Below are 21,021 nucleotides of genomic sequence, written 5' to 3'. Positions count from 1 at the left end.
GGTCCATACCCATTGAGTGCTCTGAAGGCCAGGACCAAGGCTTTGAACTGGATGCGGTGAGAGATTTGCAGCCAATGCAAGCTCTTTAGGTACGGGGAAATGGAGTGACGATAGGGGATGTGGCAGATCAGTCTAGCCGCCGCGTTCTGGACAATTTGTAGACGGTGACGTAAGTATGCAGGAGCCCCTACATAAAGACTATTGGAGTAGTCCAAGTGTGAAGTTATGAGGGCGTGCACGACAGTCCTCATCGAGTCCCTAGACAAATAGGGTGAGATTTTTTTAATCATTTTTAATTTGCCAAAACAGGTGGAAGTAACCTTCTGGATTTGTGTTTTGCATGAGAGTTCATTGCCAAAATGAAACCCTAGGTTCCGGGCTGAGTTGGTGGGGATGGGAGGTGGGTTCAACTCAGTCGGCCACCATGCGGAAGACAGCAGAGGGGTTTGAAGATTAAAAAATAGCACCTCAGTTTTCTCAGTGTTCAGTTTTAATGTATTAGATGTAATCCATTGTACAATGTTGGTGAGGCAAGATTTAAAGTTGTCGAGTCCTTTGTCAGAGTGGTCTCTGAAGGAAAAGAATAGCTGAGTATCATCAGCGTAAGAGACCACTCTGACACCACAGTCCTCAACCACTCTTGCCAATGGAGACATGTAAACATTAAAAAAGAGAGGGCTGAGGGGCGACCCCTGGGGGACTCCACAGTTCAAGGGCATCTTATCTTTCGACAAGTAGGGGCGACACCATACCTGTTGCGTTCTACCTGACAGGAATGACTTTATCCAAGCCAGAGGTGTGCCTTGTATTCCTAGGTCATGCAACCTTTTCAGTAAAATGGAGTGGGTCACGGTGTCGAACGCCGCGGACAGATCGAGGAGCACCAACATGGCCACCTCATCTCTGTCCACGCTCTCTCTGATGGTCTCTGATACTTCCAGAAGGGCCGTCTCTGTGCTATATCCGTATCGGAATCCGGATTGCGAGTCATGTAAGAGGGCGTTGGATTCCAGATAGTCTGACAATTGCTCCTATACTATTTTTTCCAGAATTTTAGCAGGTTTAGGGAGGAGAGATGGGTCGGTAGTTGCTAAGTACCGTCGGGTCAGCATCCACTTTCTTCAATATGGGGATTAGCATTGCCTGTTTCCACTTCGACGGGAACTGGCCAGCGGAGAGGGAAGTGTTCCAAATGGAAATTAAGGGGGTGGTGATGAGTGGGCCTAGCTGCGTGAATATTTGAGCTGGGACGGGGTCCAGGGGAGAGCCAGATTTACATTTTTGCATTCTGTGTTGGAGTGAATCTCTTACGATAGGTTTGAATGCTTCAAATGTGGTGGTACAGGCCGGAAGAGAGGGTAGGACTGATGACGCCTCATCAAGCCCTATGGACGGAGTGAAAGAGGAGAAAATATCCACAATCTTGTGATGAAAAAAACGAGATAGGTTGTCACAAAGTTCCTGGCTGGGAGAGGAGAGACGGGGAAGAGCTAAAGGCTTTGTGAAGTCTTTCACAATTTGAAAGAGGGTTTTGGCCGAATTGTCAGCGGAGTTAATCTTGTTGGAGAAGTATTCTTTCATAGCGGCTTGTTTTAATTTATGAAACCTTTTTAGCGCAGCTCTATAAATGCTTTTTTCGGTAGAGTCATAAGTGCGTCGCCATTGGCGCTCAAGTTTTTTACATTTACTTTTTTCCGTAGGGCGCTCCGGGGAAAACCATGGGGCGGAGGGCTTCGATCGAGCCGAGGAAAGGGGGAGTAGGGGGGGCGATCGTATTAATCACTGTAATAAGAGTGGTATTGAGTTTTTCCACCAATATTGGTCTCGAGGTGACGAGTTGTGTGTCTTCCATCACCAACTTTGATCTGTACCCATGTATTGCAGTATAATAATGTAATCATCTTTAATAAGGTGTTAAATATGCCCCAATTAGTTAACTTAGACCATAATACATTTTGTGGTACAGAATCAAAGGCGGCTTTTAAGTCATGAAACAAATATACAACTTTTGTTTCCTATATTTGGCCCTATGGCCCAATAATGTCAATAAAATCAAATTCGTGTTAGTCGATTCTCCCTTTCTAAAAGCAGTTTGTACATTTGGGATCAAATTCTTTCTCAGGGCCCATGCTTCCAGTTCTTCCAAAAGACAACTAGCGAATATTTTAGCCTCCACATCCGTTAAGGCAATTAAACGATAATTTGCGGGATTGTCTTGAGGACCACTTTTGTATATTGTTTGGATGATACTTCCCTGCCATGATTCGGGAATAGAACCCGTTTTAAGCACATCATTAAAAGATTTCCAAAGGATAGTTCTGCAGTTGGTATAATAAGCAGGGCAATGCCACCATTTTTAAAATCACTGAGCGCCCTAGATGTGATAAGGGCAGAGGTGACCAGAATTGAACATCTCTTTGGAGTCTGTCAATCTGTGGTGTAAGCTTATCTCCCAGGCATGTTTGGTATCTTGTGTGATGTATATCCCCAAATATTTGAAATCTGCCCCCCAGCCACCCTACAGATCTTAGTGTTGGGGACAAAAAAGTAGTCTAGTTAGAAAAATGACGGAGTAATACAAATAACTTCTCCCGCTTGGGTGGAGGGCTCTCCAAGTATCTGTAATCCCCAGCGCAGTTATAAATGTAGTGAGGAGGGGCGGCCCCTCCAAAATTGTCTCCTCACCGAAAGCACAGAATTCAATCCATGGCGCTACTGCAGGAGGCAAATGTTGGGCACAGACCTCCACAAAATCGGACCACTCACGCCTGTACTCCAGTCATGACACTAAGCCATCAATGAATGCACCCTGACAAACACAAAGGCAATCAGAGAGCAGGATGCAAAACTGTACGTCGCAGAACACAAGATGTCAGGGCAAATCAACTGACCCCCTCCCGTTCCAAGCAACAAAGCCAATCCCACTCCATAACATAGGAACATTGGGGCATATTACCAAAATATAGCGATAATTATCGCTAAGCTTGGTTAGCGGTATTAAAATATCGCCGCGCTCCGACGATTTTTACCGCTGAGATACCTTGATATTATCAAGGTTTATCTCAAAAGCGGTAAAAATCGTGGGAAATGCATGAATATCGCTGTAAAATCAGCGATATTCATGCATTATCGTGACAATGCTCTTAGCCATGTTATCCACCTTCCATTGGATAACATGGCTAAGAACTGCTCTGGGCAGGCGTTAGCTTTTGGAGATAATCGCGCTTAGCGCGATTATTTCCAAAATTTGGTAATAGGTGATAGCGATGTTAGCGACTGTTTCCAGTCGCTAACATCTTGGCACGCCCACTTTGCATGTCATTAGCGATAATTATCGCTGACATGCATAGTGGGCCCCTAAATGCCCGCTATCGCCTATTAGCTGTCGCTAACTGGTGTTAGCGACAGCTAGGTAATAGGGCGATAAAATTATCGCCGCTTTAGCGGGAAAAATTCCCGCTAAAGCGGCGATAAGGCCCTTGGTAATATGCCCCATTGTCTCTCTAAATCCTGGTCCCACTGGAGGTCATTGGGTAAAATAAATTCTTAAACATGTCACAACCACAAGAAGTTATATACAAAAAATGTTTGAGTGACCTGCAAACCTTCAGTATTCAACTGTGTGTTTCTAACTTTTGATCATCGGTGCAAACCTGCTGTCTGACTAACCCCTGTCAGTTTTCAATAATAGCTGCAAAATCAGACACAATTGTGTCCCTCGCAGGGATGCACTGTTCGTAATGGCCCTAGTGCCAGGGTGCTTTGCCCACGTTTTTTAGAAAATAAACATGTGTATCAATATTTACAACTTCATTAAACCATCAGTGTCTTCAAAATACTTGATACACAAACGCAAACCAAATTCATGTTCAAAAGCTTCTCCTTTTTACTGTTTCACAGTGTTCTGATTCTCCTGTTTAACCTCTTACATATTCACAATTTGTTTTCATTGAGAACATAATGCAAACTGATATAATTTTTCAAAAAATCATGTTCCACATCATTTTCATATAATACAATAATTGTATCACAACAGACGATGACTCCCTCCCAATGCATTTCGATGCCGCCGCATCTTCGTCAGGGGAATAACTGTGTAAAAAAACATTCCATGTAAAATAGCAACAGCGTAATTTTTGTCTACATCACTGTAATTATACTGATGCATTACATGCTGTATATATACTCTATTTACAAACCTCATGCAATTGATCGTTTCTAACAAAATCCAAGCCTACCAGCTGCTCAAGCAATATTTTAACAATATCGTGGTGTTTCCTATACATGCTATTTGATATTCTGGTTAACGCACCCCATGATCGTGATTTAGTAAAACAAGACTCCTAAGTAGCCTGCACCACACCCTGCTGTGTGTATTGCCAAAATGGTGAACAATTCACAAAAGAAACTTGTACCTGTCGTGCGTTACTGAAACCAACTCTTTCTGTAATAAAGAAAAATACAACATGCAAAAAGAAAATAAGTATCAGTGTATCCGGTCAAGTCCGGCACCCAAAGCCACTACCAGTTTACCTCAAATTTGAAGAACCACTTGCCATTTTCACAGTTTATCAGAATCAAGAGGATTAGCAGCAATGAAGCACAAGCAATGGCAGACATAGAGGACTTGTCGCAACAATATAGCCGCAGGGGCTATCCAGAACAAGTTTTGGCGGAGGCAAAAAGGAAGGTGTCATTGAAAACACGAGAAAATCTACTTGAAAAAGTACAGAAATCGACATCGAAAAGAGAGGTCTGTGTTTTAAAACAATCAACAATCACACCAAAGATCAAAAAATGCATTTTGAGAAGATGGGAACTTATTGAGCAAGAAGAAGATTTTAAAACAGTCTTTTTTGAAACTCCAATTTTTGCACTGTCGAGATCCAAGAACCTCAAAGAGTTGCTGAAAAACAAAAAACCCAAACAAGTGCAGGTTAAAACTAAAGGAATGCAGAAATGCTTTAACTGTGGACATTGTGGCAATGTACTAGTTGGAGAGGTATTCACACATCCACATACAGGTAGACAGATCACACTGAAACACACTTCAGACTGCAACACTAGTTCGGTGATATATGCAATCAAATGTCCGTGCGGCCTAGTGTATGTGGGCCGCACCACAAGAAAAATTAAAATCAGGATCACCGAGCATAAGTCAAATATCAGGTTAGGCAATGAGAAATCCAGTCTTGCCCAACATTGGAAAGAGAGGAGGCACACTATTCCTCAACTTAGATTCACTGTACTAGAGCAGGTATCGGTTGAGCCCCATGTGGACCCAAATGTAAGAATTGCGCACAGAGAAACTTTTTGGATGAGGTATCTTCAGACCGTGAAACCTGGGGGGCTGAACGACAAAATTGAATTTGCGTGCTATCTATGATTGTTTTACAGGCATGTATATTTTTCAACCAAACTATATAGATGCACACCAGTGGTGATTAATAAGTTGTTAATACAGGATTTGATTTTTTGAAAAGCGCACCAAATGTTTCGTGGATATAGGTATCATGACTCTTAGACACCTTAATTTTTTCCATGTATTTTTTCTCCTGTAATTTAATTTCAAACTTACCGGACAGGGACAATAGTCAGTAGGATTATTGGCCGCAGTTTAGTAACACACATTTTAGGTACAGGCAGTTTGTAGCGATTTATAATTAGGGATGGCAGGGTTGTTTCGTATTCAGTTGTAAATAAAGTTGCATGTGGGGCAGTCCTCTTTCCATGCACACCACTTGGTAACAGCACTCGTAAACACACAAGTAATCAAATATGATTCCTAGGTATATTTTAATGCTCACGAGTTAACATTACATTCAGGTGCACCACTTTATATTATCGAGTTGGCAACGTAGAATATTAGGATAGTTTGAGTCGGGCACTAGTCCTATGTCTATGACGGAGATTTAAAGCACATCCCGTCATGCACTGCCGACACTCGGCAGACTTTCAGAGAGCGGAGCAGCAGAGGATCGTGTAGATTAGTGCAAGGTAAGGGTCAGTGGAAGGCGGCGTGATACTGAACACGCCGGGTGATAACGTGTGGGTTACAGCGTGTGTTTCGTTTTACAGACGGTGCAGTGGTTGCAGAAACGGTTCTCGTGCGGTGCGCGATAACATTTAGAAGTAAGCAGGGAATTGAGGTAAACTGGTAGTGGCTTTGGGTGCCGGACTTGACCGGATACACTGATACTTATTTTCTTTTCGCATGTTGTATTTTTCTTTATTACAGAAAGAGTTGGTTTCAGTAACGCACGACAGGTACAAGTTTCTTTTGTGAATTGTTCACCATTTTGGCAATACACACAGCAGGGTGTGGTGCAGGTTACTTAGGAGTCTTGTTTTACTAAATCACGATCATGGGGTGCGTTAACCAGAATATCAAATAGCATGTATAGGAAACACCACGATATTGTTAAAATATTGCTTGAGCAGCTGGTAGGCTTGGATTTTGTTAGAAACGATCAATTGCATGAGGTTTGTAAATAGAGTATATATACAGCATGTAATGCATCAGTATAATTACAGTGATGTAGACAAAAATTACGCTGTTGCTATTTTACATGGAATGTTTTTTTACACAGTTATTCCCCTGACGAAGATGCGGCGGCATCGAAATGCATTGGGAGGGAGTCATCGTCTGTTGTGATACAATTATTGTATTATATGAAAATGATGTGGAACATGATTTTTTGAAAAATTATATCAGTTTGCATTATGTTCTCAATGAAAACAAATTGTGAATATGTAAGAGGTTAAACAGGAGAATCAGAACACTGTGAAACAGTAAAAAGGAGAAGCTTTTGAACATGAATTTGGTTTGCGTTTGTGTATCAAGTATTTTGAAGACACTGATGGTTTAATGAAGTTGTAAATATTGATACACATGTTTATTTTCTAAAAAACGTGGGCAAAGCACCCTGGCACTAGGGCCATTACGAACAGTGCATCCCTGCGAGGGACACAATTGTGTCTGATTTTACAACCACAAGAAGGCCATGTGGGATTTGTCCCATGTTCACCACACGACCAGCAAAAACCATGCATTCTGCACTCCAGGGACCTCTTTTCTCCATCCTTCACCAACTCCAGCTCCAATCTAGTTCCACAGCAGGTCCTGGCTCACCCCAAATACCCCAAGCCACTGTGCACCCCAAAGCAGATAGATTCCTTGAAAGAGACCATGCTGCAATTTTTTAAGATGCGCTTATCTCCTTCTGAAGCACCATCAGACTCCACAGAGCTACAGGAGCCACCGCTGCAATTTTAAAAACGGGCCCTCCTCTGGAGTTGACTGATCCTGGACGACATGCACCTTACAATTTGCCTACGCTGGTCCAGATTTCCACTTTGGCCCCAAGGTCTGTACTGGTCCCACTGCCGGATCGAATTCTGAAACTCGTCTCTGATCTGGGGCAACATCAACCCAGGCCAGGACTATGTTGAGCTATGTAATAACCCAACTGCAGCAAAGCATAGTTAAACATGACTCCTGATATTCCCACAATGCCCACAATGCCAGAAGTTGGATGCCCTGTTCAGTTCCAATTCAGATTCTGTCTAAGCGTTACCGCACTTTCCCAACAATGATGGCTAACTTTCACCTCACTGTAAAGATGCAGATGCACGACTCTGTTTGGACATATGAATGCAAGTGAGTTAGATACATATCCAGAAACTGGGGGGCAGATTTACTAACATTTCACGCAACGCAGCGCATCAAGGCAACTTACTGTGCTGCGTTGCGTGCAAGGTGACACACACTTGTACCTGGTGACCCTGCATTTCTCACTCATCACCCAACTCAGGAAAGCTTTCTGCTGAAGGCATCAATGGATATAGTACACCCGAATACCTTTCCTCTGGACAGGGAACATAAAGCATATTGACGCATTCAGAAAGACATAGTTCTGTTATTTGCCCTAGGTTGTCTGAATGCAGTATGAATTCTAGGGGAAAAAAGAAGTTACTTACCTGTACACTGTGGTTCTCCAGAATTTATATATTTTATAGATTACACTGTGGTTCTCCAGAATTGATATCTTTTATAGATTCACATGCTTGAATCTTCCCTGTCCTCATGTGAGAGGCCCACGCTAACAGTAAAATAGCATTATTAAAATGTAACATTCAATTGCCATTGGAAATCACTAGCCTTTAGCAACCTATTACCATTGTTTTGAAACATCCAAACTCCAGCCAATCTGAGCGTAGACCAGAGAGTCTCCATCCCCTGCAGGTACCTTTACCATCAAAGTCCTTTAACACAAAGTTAAGTATATAAGGTAAGTAATTGACGAGTGGATGACGAACAACCATGCTTGTTCCATGAACATGTTGCATATGTTAATTAAGCATGCTGAAAAAGAGTGTGTTAAACTGAATGCTGAAATTGAAACTCTCACAGTTAAATTAAAAGCCAAGTATACTGAAGATGATTTCACTACAGAAATGAATAAAATGGAAAAAAGATTGGAAAAAGTGGAAGAGGAAATCAAAGCCAAAAAACAAAGAAAATTCTACAGGGATGAAGTTGATTATAAAAATGGGCAGATCCTCACTTTTGCCCAAAAATTTGATGCATTACGAGTTACTACCAAAACACCTAAGAAAAATAAAGCGGATAATAAAGCTGATGGAGTGGAGGCAACCACAATTGAGGGTGTAACACCATTGATACAATCGCATGGAGATAGTTCCGAGAGTGATGTATCTGAAGTGGTTGAACCACAAAGCGCAACAGATCGCATTTTAAACGAGGTAGTCCTTATGTCCCGGGGTCGTCAAACTCCGCCAAGAGGTCGTGGCAGAGGCGGCAGAGGAGGCAAAGGAGCAAAAAGAGGAGCAGCAAATATAACTGGATCAGCAAGCCCTGTGGGAGTCGTGACAAGGGGCAAGAAAGCCTTAAAATGAAGAGCAAAGACAGCAAAACAGTGGTAAATCTTTCTAACCATATTCTAACACTTGAACAATTTGAAGTTTTGTCACGGGGTTTATCCTTCTGTCCGACAGCCAAATTTAACTTCACTGATGCACGCATCGACTTATTTCGCTGTACTAGAAAGTTGAAATTAAGGAAATGGTTTGCCAATAAGCCTCGTTTAAAGAAAGGTGGAAATGAAGTCAAAGTGAACACCCTTTCTATTAATGATGCTGAGACATTGCAGGTAGTACATGAACTTGCGGGGTGTGAGGATGTGATGGATGATCCAGTCCTCAACCTGTTGAATATTGACATTGATATTGGGGCGAGCAGCTCGAGTAACTTTAGGCCCAAATCTCTGTTTGTTCCTCAAATTAACAACAGCAGTATTGAGAGTTTTGAGGCGGGGATGCTTATAGAAATGAGAAAAATTGAAAGACGTGCAGACCATGTGAACTTAAATTTGAATAAAAAACAATATTTGGCTTTGAAGGAAATGAAGGAATGGACAGATGTTGTAATTAAAAACTCTGATAAAGGAGGCAATGTTGTCATCTGGCCCCTAGACATGTATTTAAAAGAGGGCTTAATGCAACTTGGTAATACTGATAATTACAGAATTTCGAATGTTACTGAATACAATGAATCTAAACATATGTCTTTTGATAAATTATTGGATTGGAGAGACAGAGGGGTAATTGAAATAGATGAATACAATTACTTACTATGTAAACATCCGCTCATTCCAGCCTTGTACCTACTCCCTAAGGTGCACAAAAATCTAGAAGTACCACCTGGCAGACCAATTGTTTCTTCCAATAATAGTTTATTGGAAAATACCTCCAGGTATATTGATTATTTCCTACAGCCATTGGTCCAATCACTTCCATCTTATATTAGAGACACCACTGATTTTTTAAGAATAATCAATGATGTGACGTGGAACACAGATTACTGGCTTATCAGCTTTGACGTCACTAGTCTCTACACCAGCATACCGCAGAACTTAGGTATCGATGCTTGCAAACATTTTTTGAGAAATAGATCTGTCTCACATTTACTCCACACGCACATGTTATTAGACATGATTGAAATTTGTTTGAGGAATAATTTTTTCATCTTTAACAAACAAATGTACCAGCAGACCCGGGGGACCTCGATGGGCAGTTGCTTCGCCCCCAGCTTTGCAGGCTTGTACCTTGGCTGGTGGGAGGAGTTGGTGGTGAAAAACATCTCCCACTTCACTGACCACGTGGTTCTCTGGTTCCGGTATATTGACGACATCTTTTGTGTGTGGAAAGGGACGCTGGAAGAAGCAAGGGAATTTGAGGTTGTTTTGAATGACAATTCGCTCAATCTACAGTTCACTAGCAACATGAGCAGAGAGACATTGGAGTTCCTTGATGTTAATCTGAAGGTCACGGAAGGGGTACTCACGAGTTCTCTATTTCGTAAACCTACTGCAGGTAATAGCCTGCTCCATGCAGGGAGTTGCCATCCCCCGAGTTTGATACGAAGTATCCCTTTTGGGGAACTTATCAGGGCCAAACGTAACTGCAGCACACAGGCTGGTTTTGAGAAGGAAAAATCCGTCATGTGTCAAAGGTTCCTGGAGAGGGGTTTCAGCAACACAGTGATTAAACAAGCTGAAAATAAGGTTGAACAAATGCATAGGAAAGATCTGTTGGTTCCCAAAATACGTGAGAACTCTGAGCAAATCAGATTTATCACCAATTATGATTGTCGATCTTGGGCACTTAAGAAAAGTCTCAGCAAATATTGGGATATTCTTAAATTAGACCAAGACTTGAGAGAGGTACTCAGTGAGAATCCCGCAGTGTCCTTCAGAAAAGCGCAATCGCTCAGGGACACATTGAGTAATGCCTTAGTACAAAAACCATCTAAAACCAAACAAGTTGTTGGATTTTTTCCATGCACCAGGTGTAAGGCTTGCAAAAATAGCCACAAATGTAAGAGCCTCAAGATTTGCAGCAACCAAGCAGAACACAAAATCACAAAGTTTTTAGGCTGCAACACTGAATATGCAGTGTACGCACTGCAGTGCCCGTGTGATAAATTTTACATTGGCATGACGACCAAAAAAGCCAAGCTTAGAGCACTTGAACATCTGAGAGCAATACAAAATGCAAATCCACAGTATCCAGTGGCAAGGCATTTCTCCATCGTACACAACCAGGACCCAAACTTACTGAAATTCTTTGTGATTGATTGTGTGGAAAATAAGGAGAGGGGGGGCAATAGGTTGTTGGAATTGCGTAAGTTAGAATCCCGTTACATCATCCGATACAACACCACACACCCCGCAGGGCATAATATGGGTGAAGAGCTAGCTGTCCATTTACAAACTTAGTGTATATACAGTTTGTTGTCTGCCTACCTTCAGAGTAATTTTCATTCTTTTGGATTTTAAAGTTTTTAATTACATATTGATCAATAGACTTGGAAAAAGATAAAATATTTAGTGCAATTTTTTGTCCTTTGATTCACAGATTCTACTGAGGACTCATGCAGCTACGGGATTGCTTGTGCCCACATGGGCTACACACCATCGAATTGTTAACAAACATGGCTCTTTAAAATTACAGCTATAATATGAATTTTGCCCACTTGGGCTGCATTAGCTTATTATTTTTGTATTCACTTCAATCAATACACTGTTGATTGTTTTGTGTCAAATCCCGAGGCTTAGATTAATATTGTGAGTCTTCAGATGTTTATACTTGCAAACGTGGACATATTGGCTAAAATGTAGTAACTTGTCTATTTCACTTTCTGATCACGTGCACGGAAGTCTGTTTACAATGTATCACTTTAAATTGAATGGCCGCCCACAACAATGTTACCCGTGAGCAAGAAGTCTAGGCTTCGAAACGCGTAGGGTTGTGTTTTTTCGTGTGCCTGAATAAATACAGCACAGTTCATCATTCGGGCCCCGGCTCTGGTTTTTTCCTTTAGCACGGATTTATTTAACCAGGTGTGTGGAATTTGGACGGGGTTGGCGATCCCGCCAGGAGCCTGCTGCATGAAGTGGCTTGAGCACGCCGAACTGTGTGTGTCTCATATATATATATATATATATATATATGTTCCCACAAATTGCCCAAAGCATTAGGATCGCACACTGCTGCTCTCGACCCTCCGGCATTCTGTATGCTTTGGGCAATTTGTGGGAACGTATATATATATATATATATATATATATATACACACATATATATATATAGGAGAAGTGGGTTACGGTTGCGCACACCGCTTCCGTTAAAGCCCCTGAAGAGAAGAATATGGAGCTTCGAAACGCGTCGGGCAGATCCATTACGGAGCGGCATCTAAAAGCGGATACCCGTCCTCACCTACACATAAATCAAGCTGCTGCTCGTGTGCTACTCAAAGGTGGACAACCTTGGAGCGACAATGTATATATATGTATGTATATATGTATATGTATATATGTATATGAATTTATATCTATATGTCGTTTTCAAACAAAGTGTCCCCCTGCAGGGACGCACTCAGGGACAGCCGAATCCTGCAGCTTATGGCAGCATTCTTTCTCCAGACAAACCGGGGATGCCCTATCAAAGTGATGATGGAGGCCCTATGCGTTTCGGAGCTGCCTGCTCCTTGTCCACGGGCAAGTGCATGTGATTTAGGCGGAAAAGGAAAGAAGGTACAAGTCACTAACTTTTATCGCCCCCTGGTGGGCCTATAATTTTATTCATTCTCAAACCAGAATTATGGGACTCGTAGTACCATCTGTCCATAATGAGCTCCTCCAGTGGATTCCGCCACCTTCACATGTAATGTTACATCAATAAAAACTCTCCAGTGAGGCGGAATCCACTCGAGGATTATATTTGAAAGTGGGCAAAACTACGAGTCCCAGAATGCTGTGAAGGATATTCCCACTGGAGGGCAAGTCAGCTGAGATCTATTAAAAAGAGAAGTGACTCGGTGCTTGCTTTTTTCTCGGCCCACAGACATCGCAGGGAGCCCGTGACCAAGGCGCAGGAGTGCTGAAACGTTTAGGGCTGTGTAATTGGACAAGCAAAAAGATGTCTGGTTATTAAGAATAAATCGTGCTGTTTAAATCACAGTATTCGCCTGTCTGTCAAGTGCGCTCTCGCCTGGGGGGACACCTTTCTTTGATGATAAATGTGTATGTATATATATGTATATATATGTAAACGTATACATATGTATATATATATGTATATATGTGTATATATATATATATATATATGTATGTGTATATATATATCCAACACATGAGTTTTCCCCATTTTGAAGAGCCAGCATCAGGTAGGTTTTGTGAATTTCGTTTTTATTGCAGGAAAACAGCGTGGCAAAATGAGAGCAAAGTCCATTCAATTTATCAGCCTGACGCGTTTCATGCTCTGCTGAGCATTTCCTCAGAGGCTTCTGAAAACTCTGTGACGAGCCTTTGAAGTATTTCAATCACAGCACCTGCTCCAGTGGGCGTTGGCGCCCCCAGAGCCTGCTGGTGCTTGTAGTGCAATAAATCACGCTTTAAGTAAGCTGCTCCCAGAGTAAAATTGTTCGTGAAAAATAACTCCCCAGTGGGTTTGGAAAATGTTCACTTTCATCTACGCTGTGAATAACATCATGCAAAACGACCTTGCCTGCCAATTCGTGCTTTAAGCCAGGTGACTGCAGCTTGGACCACTTTCATGTGGTGAGGGCTCTTCCCCGACCGGGGACGGCCGGTAAACAAATCCAACACATGAGTTTTCCCCATTTTGAAGAGCCAGCATCAGGTAGGTTTTGTGAATTTCGGTTTTATTGCAGGAAAACAGCGTGGCAAAATGAGAGCAACGTCCATTCAATTTATCAGCCTGACGCGTTTCATGCTCTGCCGAGCATTTCCTCAGAGGCTTCTGAAAACTCTGTGACGAGCCTTTGAAGTATTTCAATCACAGCACCTGCTCCAGTGGGAGTTGGCGCCCCCAGAGCCTGCTGGTGCTTGTAGTGCAATAAATCACGCTTTAAGTAAGCTGCTCCCAGAGTAAAATTGTTTGTGAAAAATAACTCCCCAGTGGGTTTGGAAAATGTTCACTTTCATCTACGCTGTGAATAACATCATGCAAAACGACCTTGCCTGCCAATTCGTGCTTTTGTGGTAAATAAATAAATAATACCTCTCTTTTTGACTAGACATATATCATAACAGATAGCTCAATAAATAAGAGTCAAGATTCGAGGTAGTAGGAGTTTTGCAGGTTTAATACAGCATAAGGACAGGAACAGGACAACCTGCATAGGAATAGGATGACAGGGCCCAGCAGCTGCTGGGGCTGGATCTGGGATGAGCGCGCTGACTTTTAATAACAATACATGAGCATATATACATAACGCAAACACATAGCATTACATTGCAGTAGGCGTAGCAGTGGGTGTAGCAGAAGGCGTGACGCGTAGCAGTCGCGAAAGATAAGGGGGAAAAGAGGTGTAACAGGGCGTATACATAGACATGTGATGCAAACGTAACAGAATATGTCATGAATGGGGCGGAAACCATGGAGGGGGCTACCTAAGGAGCCGGGACCTCTAACCTGATGGTGCGCGCAAACTAGCAATGACGTATCACTAGGAGAAGCTGGGGGCTATGAACTCTGTGCTAGGAGCAGAGACTGAAGTCTGGAGAGTCAGGGCGACATGTACCTAAACAGTATCTAGTATCTGATGTTTAGAGAACATGTTGATATAAACTAGAAGTTAGGAGGGGAAAGGCTAACTTGATTCTAAGACTGGACCATGCATTATTCTACATGTAGTGCGTGATGAAGAATATTAAATGACCATTAAATGCAGTATTTCTCTAACGTGGAGACGTGAAGGCTAGACAATGACGGAAACTATTGATGCAGTTCAGTAGTTTAGGAATGCAGAGAAGGAGGACTGAACTGATAACTGGAATCATAACATATTCTTGGCAGACTCAGAGACTGAGCCAGGCTGGGCCGGGCACTGCGAGGCAGGAAGTAAGTGAAGGGTCGAGGATACAGGTGGGGGCTGCATCGCTCCTCAGCGAGGCTTCTGGAGACAGGAGCTGAATCTGGTGTCCAGGCCCTTTTGAGGCCTAGAAACGGGGACTTTACAATGGAATAACGTGCACACTGAGAAACGTGGCAACGTAGCTTTACATAGGCCTGATATTCGTAGTATTCACGAGGACTGGAAACTGGCATACTAGAGGTGGACACAACTGTAATTGCGTCATTAATCGAACATGGGGAATGCATATGCATATTTAATCATGCACACATAACATATGATGGATTACACGTAGGGACACAGAACATGGCAAAATTTACTTTTCCACATTCCCTCCTTGCCACTACGTTTCCATCAGGAAACATCAATATTCATGATACCGTCTATCATTTCATACAGTATCATTTGCTCGTCTCGAATTATCCTGGAACGGGATTTAGAACGGGGCTTGGGACTAGGAATACAAGAGGTAGCACAAATGCCGCAAATCGCAGGGCCACATTGTATACAGAGGCAGCAGCTGAATATGATCGCTACTGCAATACCTAGAAAGGACAATATTTTCCATCCCCATGCGGAAATTATATTCCAGAACCAACCGGACCATGTCCAGGTGCCTGGATCTTGGTGTATCAGATGGGCAATTTTATGGAGTCTGGTTATAGCTGAATAAACAGACGGCGCGTTATTTGGAATGAAAATGCAGCAACTAGATCCGATGACTCTACAAGCCCCGCCCCTATCGGCCAGTATGACGTCAAGGACGAGGCGATTCTGTAAAACGACAAATCTCATAGCAGATTGCTCTTCGGTTAAGTTACCTAGAGCAGAGGCAGTCTCATTTATTACAGCTTCGAGGGTTCTGGTTAACCTACGGATCAGTTTACTATTCTGGATAGGTCCTATAAAGAAAAAGAAACCTCTGTTGAAATCTGTATACTGTTCTAGAGCAGTTTCAGTATAATCGACAATTGGGGACTCCCTTTTATGTCTAATGTGTACTAGATGTGTGTTTCTATGATAATCAGGTGGGGCTAGGAAAACTGGTGGCAGTAGGAAGGCAATGTAACAGGTTCCCTCCCAATCGAGGGGCAGACGAACATATGCGGTTTGACCACAAATAAAATAAGAATGACGTGAAGCTTTGAAAATAGATTTCCCACTGTCACTATACTTGACAATAGTAGTACAATCACTATGTCCTACGTGTATGGAACCATTATTTCGGACACATAATTCGCCTTTGACTGGTAGTACTGAAATAGCAGGTAAGTCTGGAGTAGTATCAGACTGAACATTCAGGACCATGAAATTCGACGAATAATTACCTAAATTATACACTTCATTTTCTAGATCTAAACCTGTTCTGTGGGGAAGACCTTGCTTGTCTGGAAAACATGTACTGTTAAGAAAAGACATATCTGTTGAGGATGACGTTAACGTGGACCATGCTCCACACGAACCATTATGTGAAAATGGATAAGGAAAAAGTGGCAGAACTCCCTTCGGGGTCTGGAAAGGGGGGAGTCGACCACACACCCAACAATTAGTGGTATTGCTGGACTGGTGTGAGTAATGTAACATGCGGATAAATGAGTTATTTCGCATAGCGAGGCGGTAAGAGAGTTCATGAGGGGGCAGGTCACTAAACGTGTGCTCTACTGTAGCATTAGCAGACTTATTTACATGTGAAACTGGGAAACATAGGTAAAATGCATAACTGGTGCAGGAAATCATAAGGCTGAAAAACAATATGAAACATAGAAAAACGATACATCGGATTGAGTTTTGACTAACTCTCTCACTATGGGGGTCTATTTTATACATGTCAGAAACAGTCTAACCGTTTCACCTAGGGGAGGACTTAGACAATCAAACTGACTGACTTATTTTACTAGACCGGAGTTTCTGTTTATACTCCTGCTGCGGAGTTTTCTCTAACAGGGGAGGGGTTGTAGCAATGTCTTTTGCGGGACAGTCCTTGAGAACAATGCCTTGGCAATCCTTCAAATCCTGGGAAATGTTCTTTAAGACGGGTTTCAGTCCATTAAAAAGTTTAACATGAGAAAGGTGCACCCAGCCTTTGCGTCCTTCCAACTTCACGGCTGTACGGGTGGTGAGGAGGACCTGTCGGGGCTCTTTCCAACGAGGCTCCAGCGGACTTGATCTGTCAAAGTTGCGGACCATCACCATGGATCCTGGAACGATTTCGTGCGGTGCCACCTCGGTATTGTCTGGAAATGCGGCGGCAACCTGTGAACGACATGAGTTGAGGGCAGACATCAAGGAAGCTAGGTAATCTGTCAGCATATTACTTGAAACATCGGTAATACTTCGGGGTCTAGGAGTACCCCACATGTTAGGGGGGCGGCCGAAAATGACCTCATACGGGGACAGACCTGATCTGGAATGTGCGACCATGCGCATATAAAATAAAGCGACTGGCAGAGCTACTAGCCAGTCCACACCTTTTTCTTTACACACTTTTGCAATACGGATTTTCAGGGTCTGGTTATGTCTCTCTACGAGACCGGCTGCTTCAGGATGGCGTACACAATGGAACTTCCACTGGTACCCTAACAAAAGGGAAACATGCTTCATGAGTTCAGATGAGAATGGCTGGCCGTTATCAGAATATACGACTCTAGGGAGTCCATAACGAGGGAAGAACTCACGAACCAACTGCTTGGCAGTGGTCGTGGCTGTGTAATCTGGGACTGGATATGCTTCTGTCCACCTGGACAAAGCGCCTACAACTACAAGGACATACTTGAAACCTCGACATCGCTCCATCTGAATATAATCCATCTGGAGGACTTCAAAAGGGTGGTCAGGGGGCTGGAAACCACCTTGTTCCACCGGGACACTTTTACCTGGATTAAACTGACAACATATCATACAGGTACGGACTTTCTGTTTGGCTGCAGCTCGTAATTGTTTGTTGAACCAAATGTTCTGGATACTATCTAACATAGCTTTTTCTCCTAAATGTGCTGGACTATGTGCGGTATTAATAATGACTTGAACCATAGAGTCGGGGAGAAACCATGTGGCTCTACCCTTCGTTAACCATCCTTGATCTGTCTGGACCCCTCCTTGTTCGGACCATTTCTTGATTTCTTCGGGAGTAGCATGTAACTGGATATCTATGACATCTTGTGTAGGGTCCTTAACTGTCATACAGGTGGTCGGATCTGGAGTGTGTGTCTGTGTCGGATTAACTTGAATGTCTGGAGTCTGTGCTGTAAGCTTGGCTGTGCGATCTGCTAGATCATTACCTTGGGAAATAATGTCAGTAACTTTCGTATGTGCTTTGCACTTCATGATAGCGATAGATGTCGGCAAGTGTATGGCATCTAACAGAGCTTGAATAAGGAGACCATGCTGAATCTTGGTTCCATGAGAAGTCATGAAACCTCTCTCCTGCCAGAGCACTCCGAAGTCGTGTACAACAAAATGCGTAACGTGAATCTGTGTAAACATTAACTTTCTGGTTCTTGGCATGTATACAGGCTTGTGTCAGAGCAACTAGCTCTGCTGCTTGAGCGGACAGAGTATCAATACGGTGTGTTTCAATAACTTCAGTGTCAGTAGTCACTGCATACGCGGCGACTAGTTCTCCTGTACTAGTTCTCATACATGAACCATCCACATAAAGTGTCAGGTCGGGGTCTGGTAACGGAATATCTGTCAGATCTTGTCTTGGCTTTGTCGTAATGTTAACTACTTCCACACAGTCATGTGTGGCAGAATTCGAAGTAACTGATGGTAACAGTGTAGCAGGATTTAAAATGTTGCAGCGTCTGATTTCTATGTGTGGCTGGAACAATGTCAATTCATAGCCTGTTAAACGTGCAATTGTCAAGTGCTGAGTTTGTGTTCGGTTTAAAAGAACTTCCACGGAATGTGGAACTTGTACTGTCAAGGAGTGTCCTAATACTATGGAATCACTTTGTCTGATAGCTAGTGCTGTGGCTGCAACTGACTTGAGGCACGCAGGCAGAGCCTGGGCTACAGGATCTAATGTGCTCGAAAAATAAGCACAGGGCTTGTATTGTCCTGCTTGATCTTGTGTGAGAACAGATAATGCTGTACCTTCGCGTTCAGTGACGAAAAGTGTAAAAGGCTTACTGTAGTTCGGTGTCGCTAGAACTGGAGCTTGGCATAGGGCTTTCTTTAACTCATTGAAACTAAGTGTATGTTCAGATGTCCAGGGGAGGACAGTCGATACGGCTGCCTCCTGTGTCGTTAACTGTATCAGTGGTTTGGCTAGAAATGCATACTGAGGAATCCATTGTCTGCAGTAAGAAGTGAGGCCGATAAAAGCACGTACCTCCTTCTGGGTCTTGGGCTGAGGAAGACTCGCTATTAACTGGATATGGTCTGGTGTCAACTGCCTACCCCTCTTGGACAGCAAGTGTCCTAAGTAGACCACTTGCTGGACACAGAATTGAAGCTTAGAAGGGGATACCTTGTGCCCCATCTCGGCTAGGAAATACAAGACTGTAAGTGATGCTCGCTCGCAAGCACGTTCAGAACGGGCTGTGATCAGTAGATCATCGACATACTGGAGCAGGGCAGTGTCAGTTGGCATGTGAATGTTGTCTAGTTGTCTCTTGAGTGCTTGACTGTAAATACTAGGACTTTCTGTGAAACCTTGAGGAGCTCGTGTAAACATATAGCTCCTTCCATTTAAACAAAATCCGAAAAGGAACTGGCTGTCTGGATGAATAGGAACACTGAAAAATGCGTTCTTGAGGTCTATGACAGTGAAGAACGTGGCTTCGGAATCAATGGCTGTCAATAGGGAAGAGATGTCCGGGACAACTGGGTACTGCGGAATAATACATTTATTAAGCTCTCGTAGGTCAATCACTAATCGATATACTGGGGGAGCATTTGGATCAGTATGTTTCATGACTGGAATGATCGGAGAATTACATACATTGGAGTCAGTTTCTACAACCACTCCTTGAGCCATGAGCTCGTCAATAATTTTGGATAAGGCTGCTACAGCCTCAGGTGGCAATCTGTACTGTCTGATTCGTGGTAACACTACACCTGGCTTGAGAGTCACACGATAGGGTGTGATTTGCATGTAACCTACATCAGTTGGACCTTGCGCCCATAAATGCTGTGGAACATTAGACAGTCTTGAATCAAAATCTCGTAATACATAGTGACCCTTGAAGTCACGTAGGAACAATCGTATTCCCTCTGGGGAACAGCATATAACTGCACCTAACTCTTTCAGTGTCTTAATGCCTAATAGGTTTTCTAGACATGACTTAGTAAGTAACAGATCAGTAGTGCGGGACAATGGACCTACTTCTAGAGTAACTGGCTTTGAAATCTCATTTACGATAGGTTTTCCTGAAAATCCAAGGGAAACATTTCTTGAGCCTGAGAGCGGAGCCCCTGGAACTTCGGCGTGACTAATTGTGGTCCTACTTGCCCCTGTATCAATCAAAAACTTTCTGTCTTTCCCTAATACTTGACTGTGAACATAGGGACCTTCTTGATCTACAGGTATCTCGATGAGAGGCAAGCCTACCTCCCTCTCTAGGCTGTTTCATGAATACTGCTGGTACTCTGGATACTCAGACTGTGCATACTGGTACATCTGCGATGTAACGTGCTGTGTTGCAGCAATAGGCTGCAGTGCTGTAACTGTCTGTTGTGCATTCTGTGGCTGAGGAATCTGTGAAACTTGTTCTTGTCTAGACGGACGTGGTCTTTCTTTAGTCTTACCAGTAGCTATGTTGTGTTTCAGAACTGCACACTCATTTATAAAATGACCTGGCTGTTTACAATAATTGCAATTCCCTTTAACGGGAGCTGCAGGATGACTGGCTTGATTCGGACCCCTCTTCTGACTGTCTTGAGGAACAGATTGTGCAACTAGTACTTTCATTTTCGTATCTTTCATACGTTTTCTCTCGTGTTCTTGCTCTTCTCTGATTCTATTCTGATGATACTGAAGCATCTGCAACATCTGGGACGGGGTATTAGCTTGCCAGGTACTTTCGACTTTCAAAACTCGATTTTTAATTGGTGGG

The 21,021-nt window shown here is 43.0% G+C and overlaps 1 protein-coding gene across 7 annotated transcripts in view; it reads right to left on the bottom strand.

Annotated features, from left to right (window-relative positions):
• LCA5L (lebercilin LCA5 like) overlaps nt 1-21,021 on the bottom strand; it is a 976,100-nt gene that overhangs the window by 123,569 nt on the left and 831,510 nt on the right. For 3 of the 7 annotated variants that reach the window (XM_078656822.1, XM_078656825.1, XM_078656824.1), the window contains one exon: nt 10,128-10,235. The exons of the other annotated variants lie outside the window; for them this stretch is intronic. In XM_078656822.1, coding sequence (XP_078512948.1) covers nt 10,128-10,235 — 108 coding nt within the window. The remainder of the gene's footprint in view (nt 1-10,127; nt 10,236-21,021) is intronic. 7 annotated transcript variants of the gene reach the window in all.

This window comes from Lissotriton helveticus, chromosome 8, assembly GCF_964261635.1.
Source record: "Lissotriton helveticus chromosome 8, aLisHel1.1, whole genome shotgun sequence".
Taxonomy (NCBI): domain Eukaryota; kingdom Metazoa; phylum Chordata; class Amphibia; order Caudata; family Salamandridae; genus Lissotriton; species Lissotriton helveticus.
The sequence above is the reverse complement of the archived record's forward strand: the minus strand, read 5'-3'. Positions and strand labels throughout refer to the sequence as shown.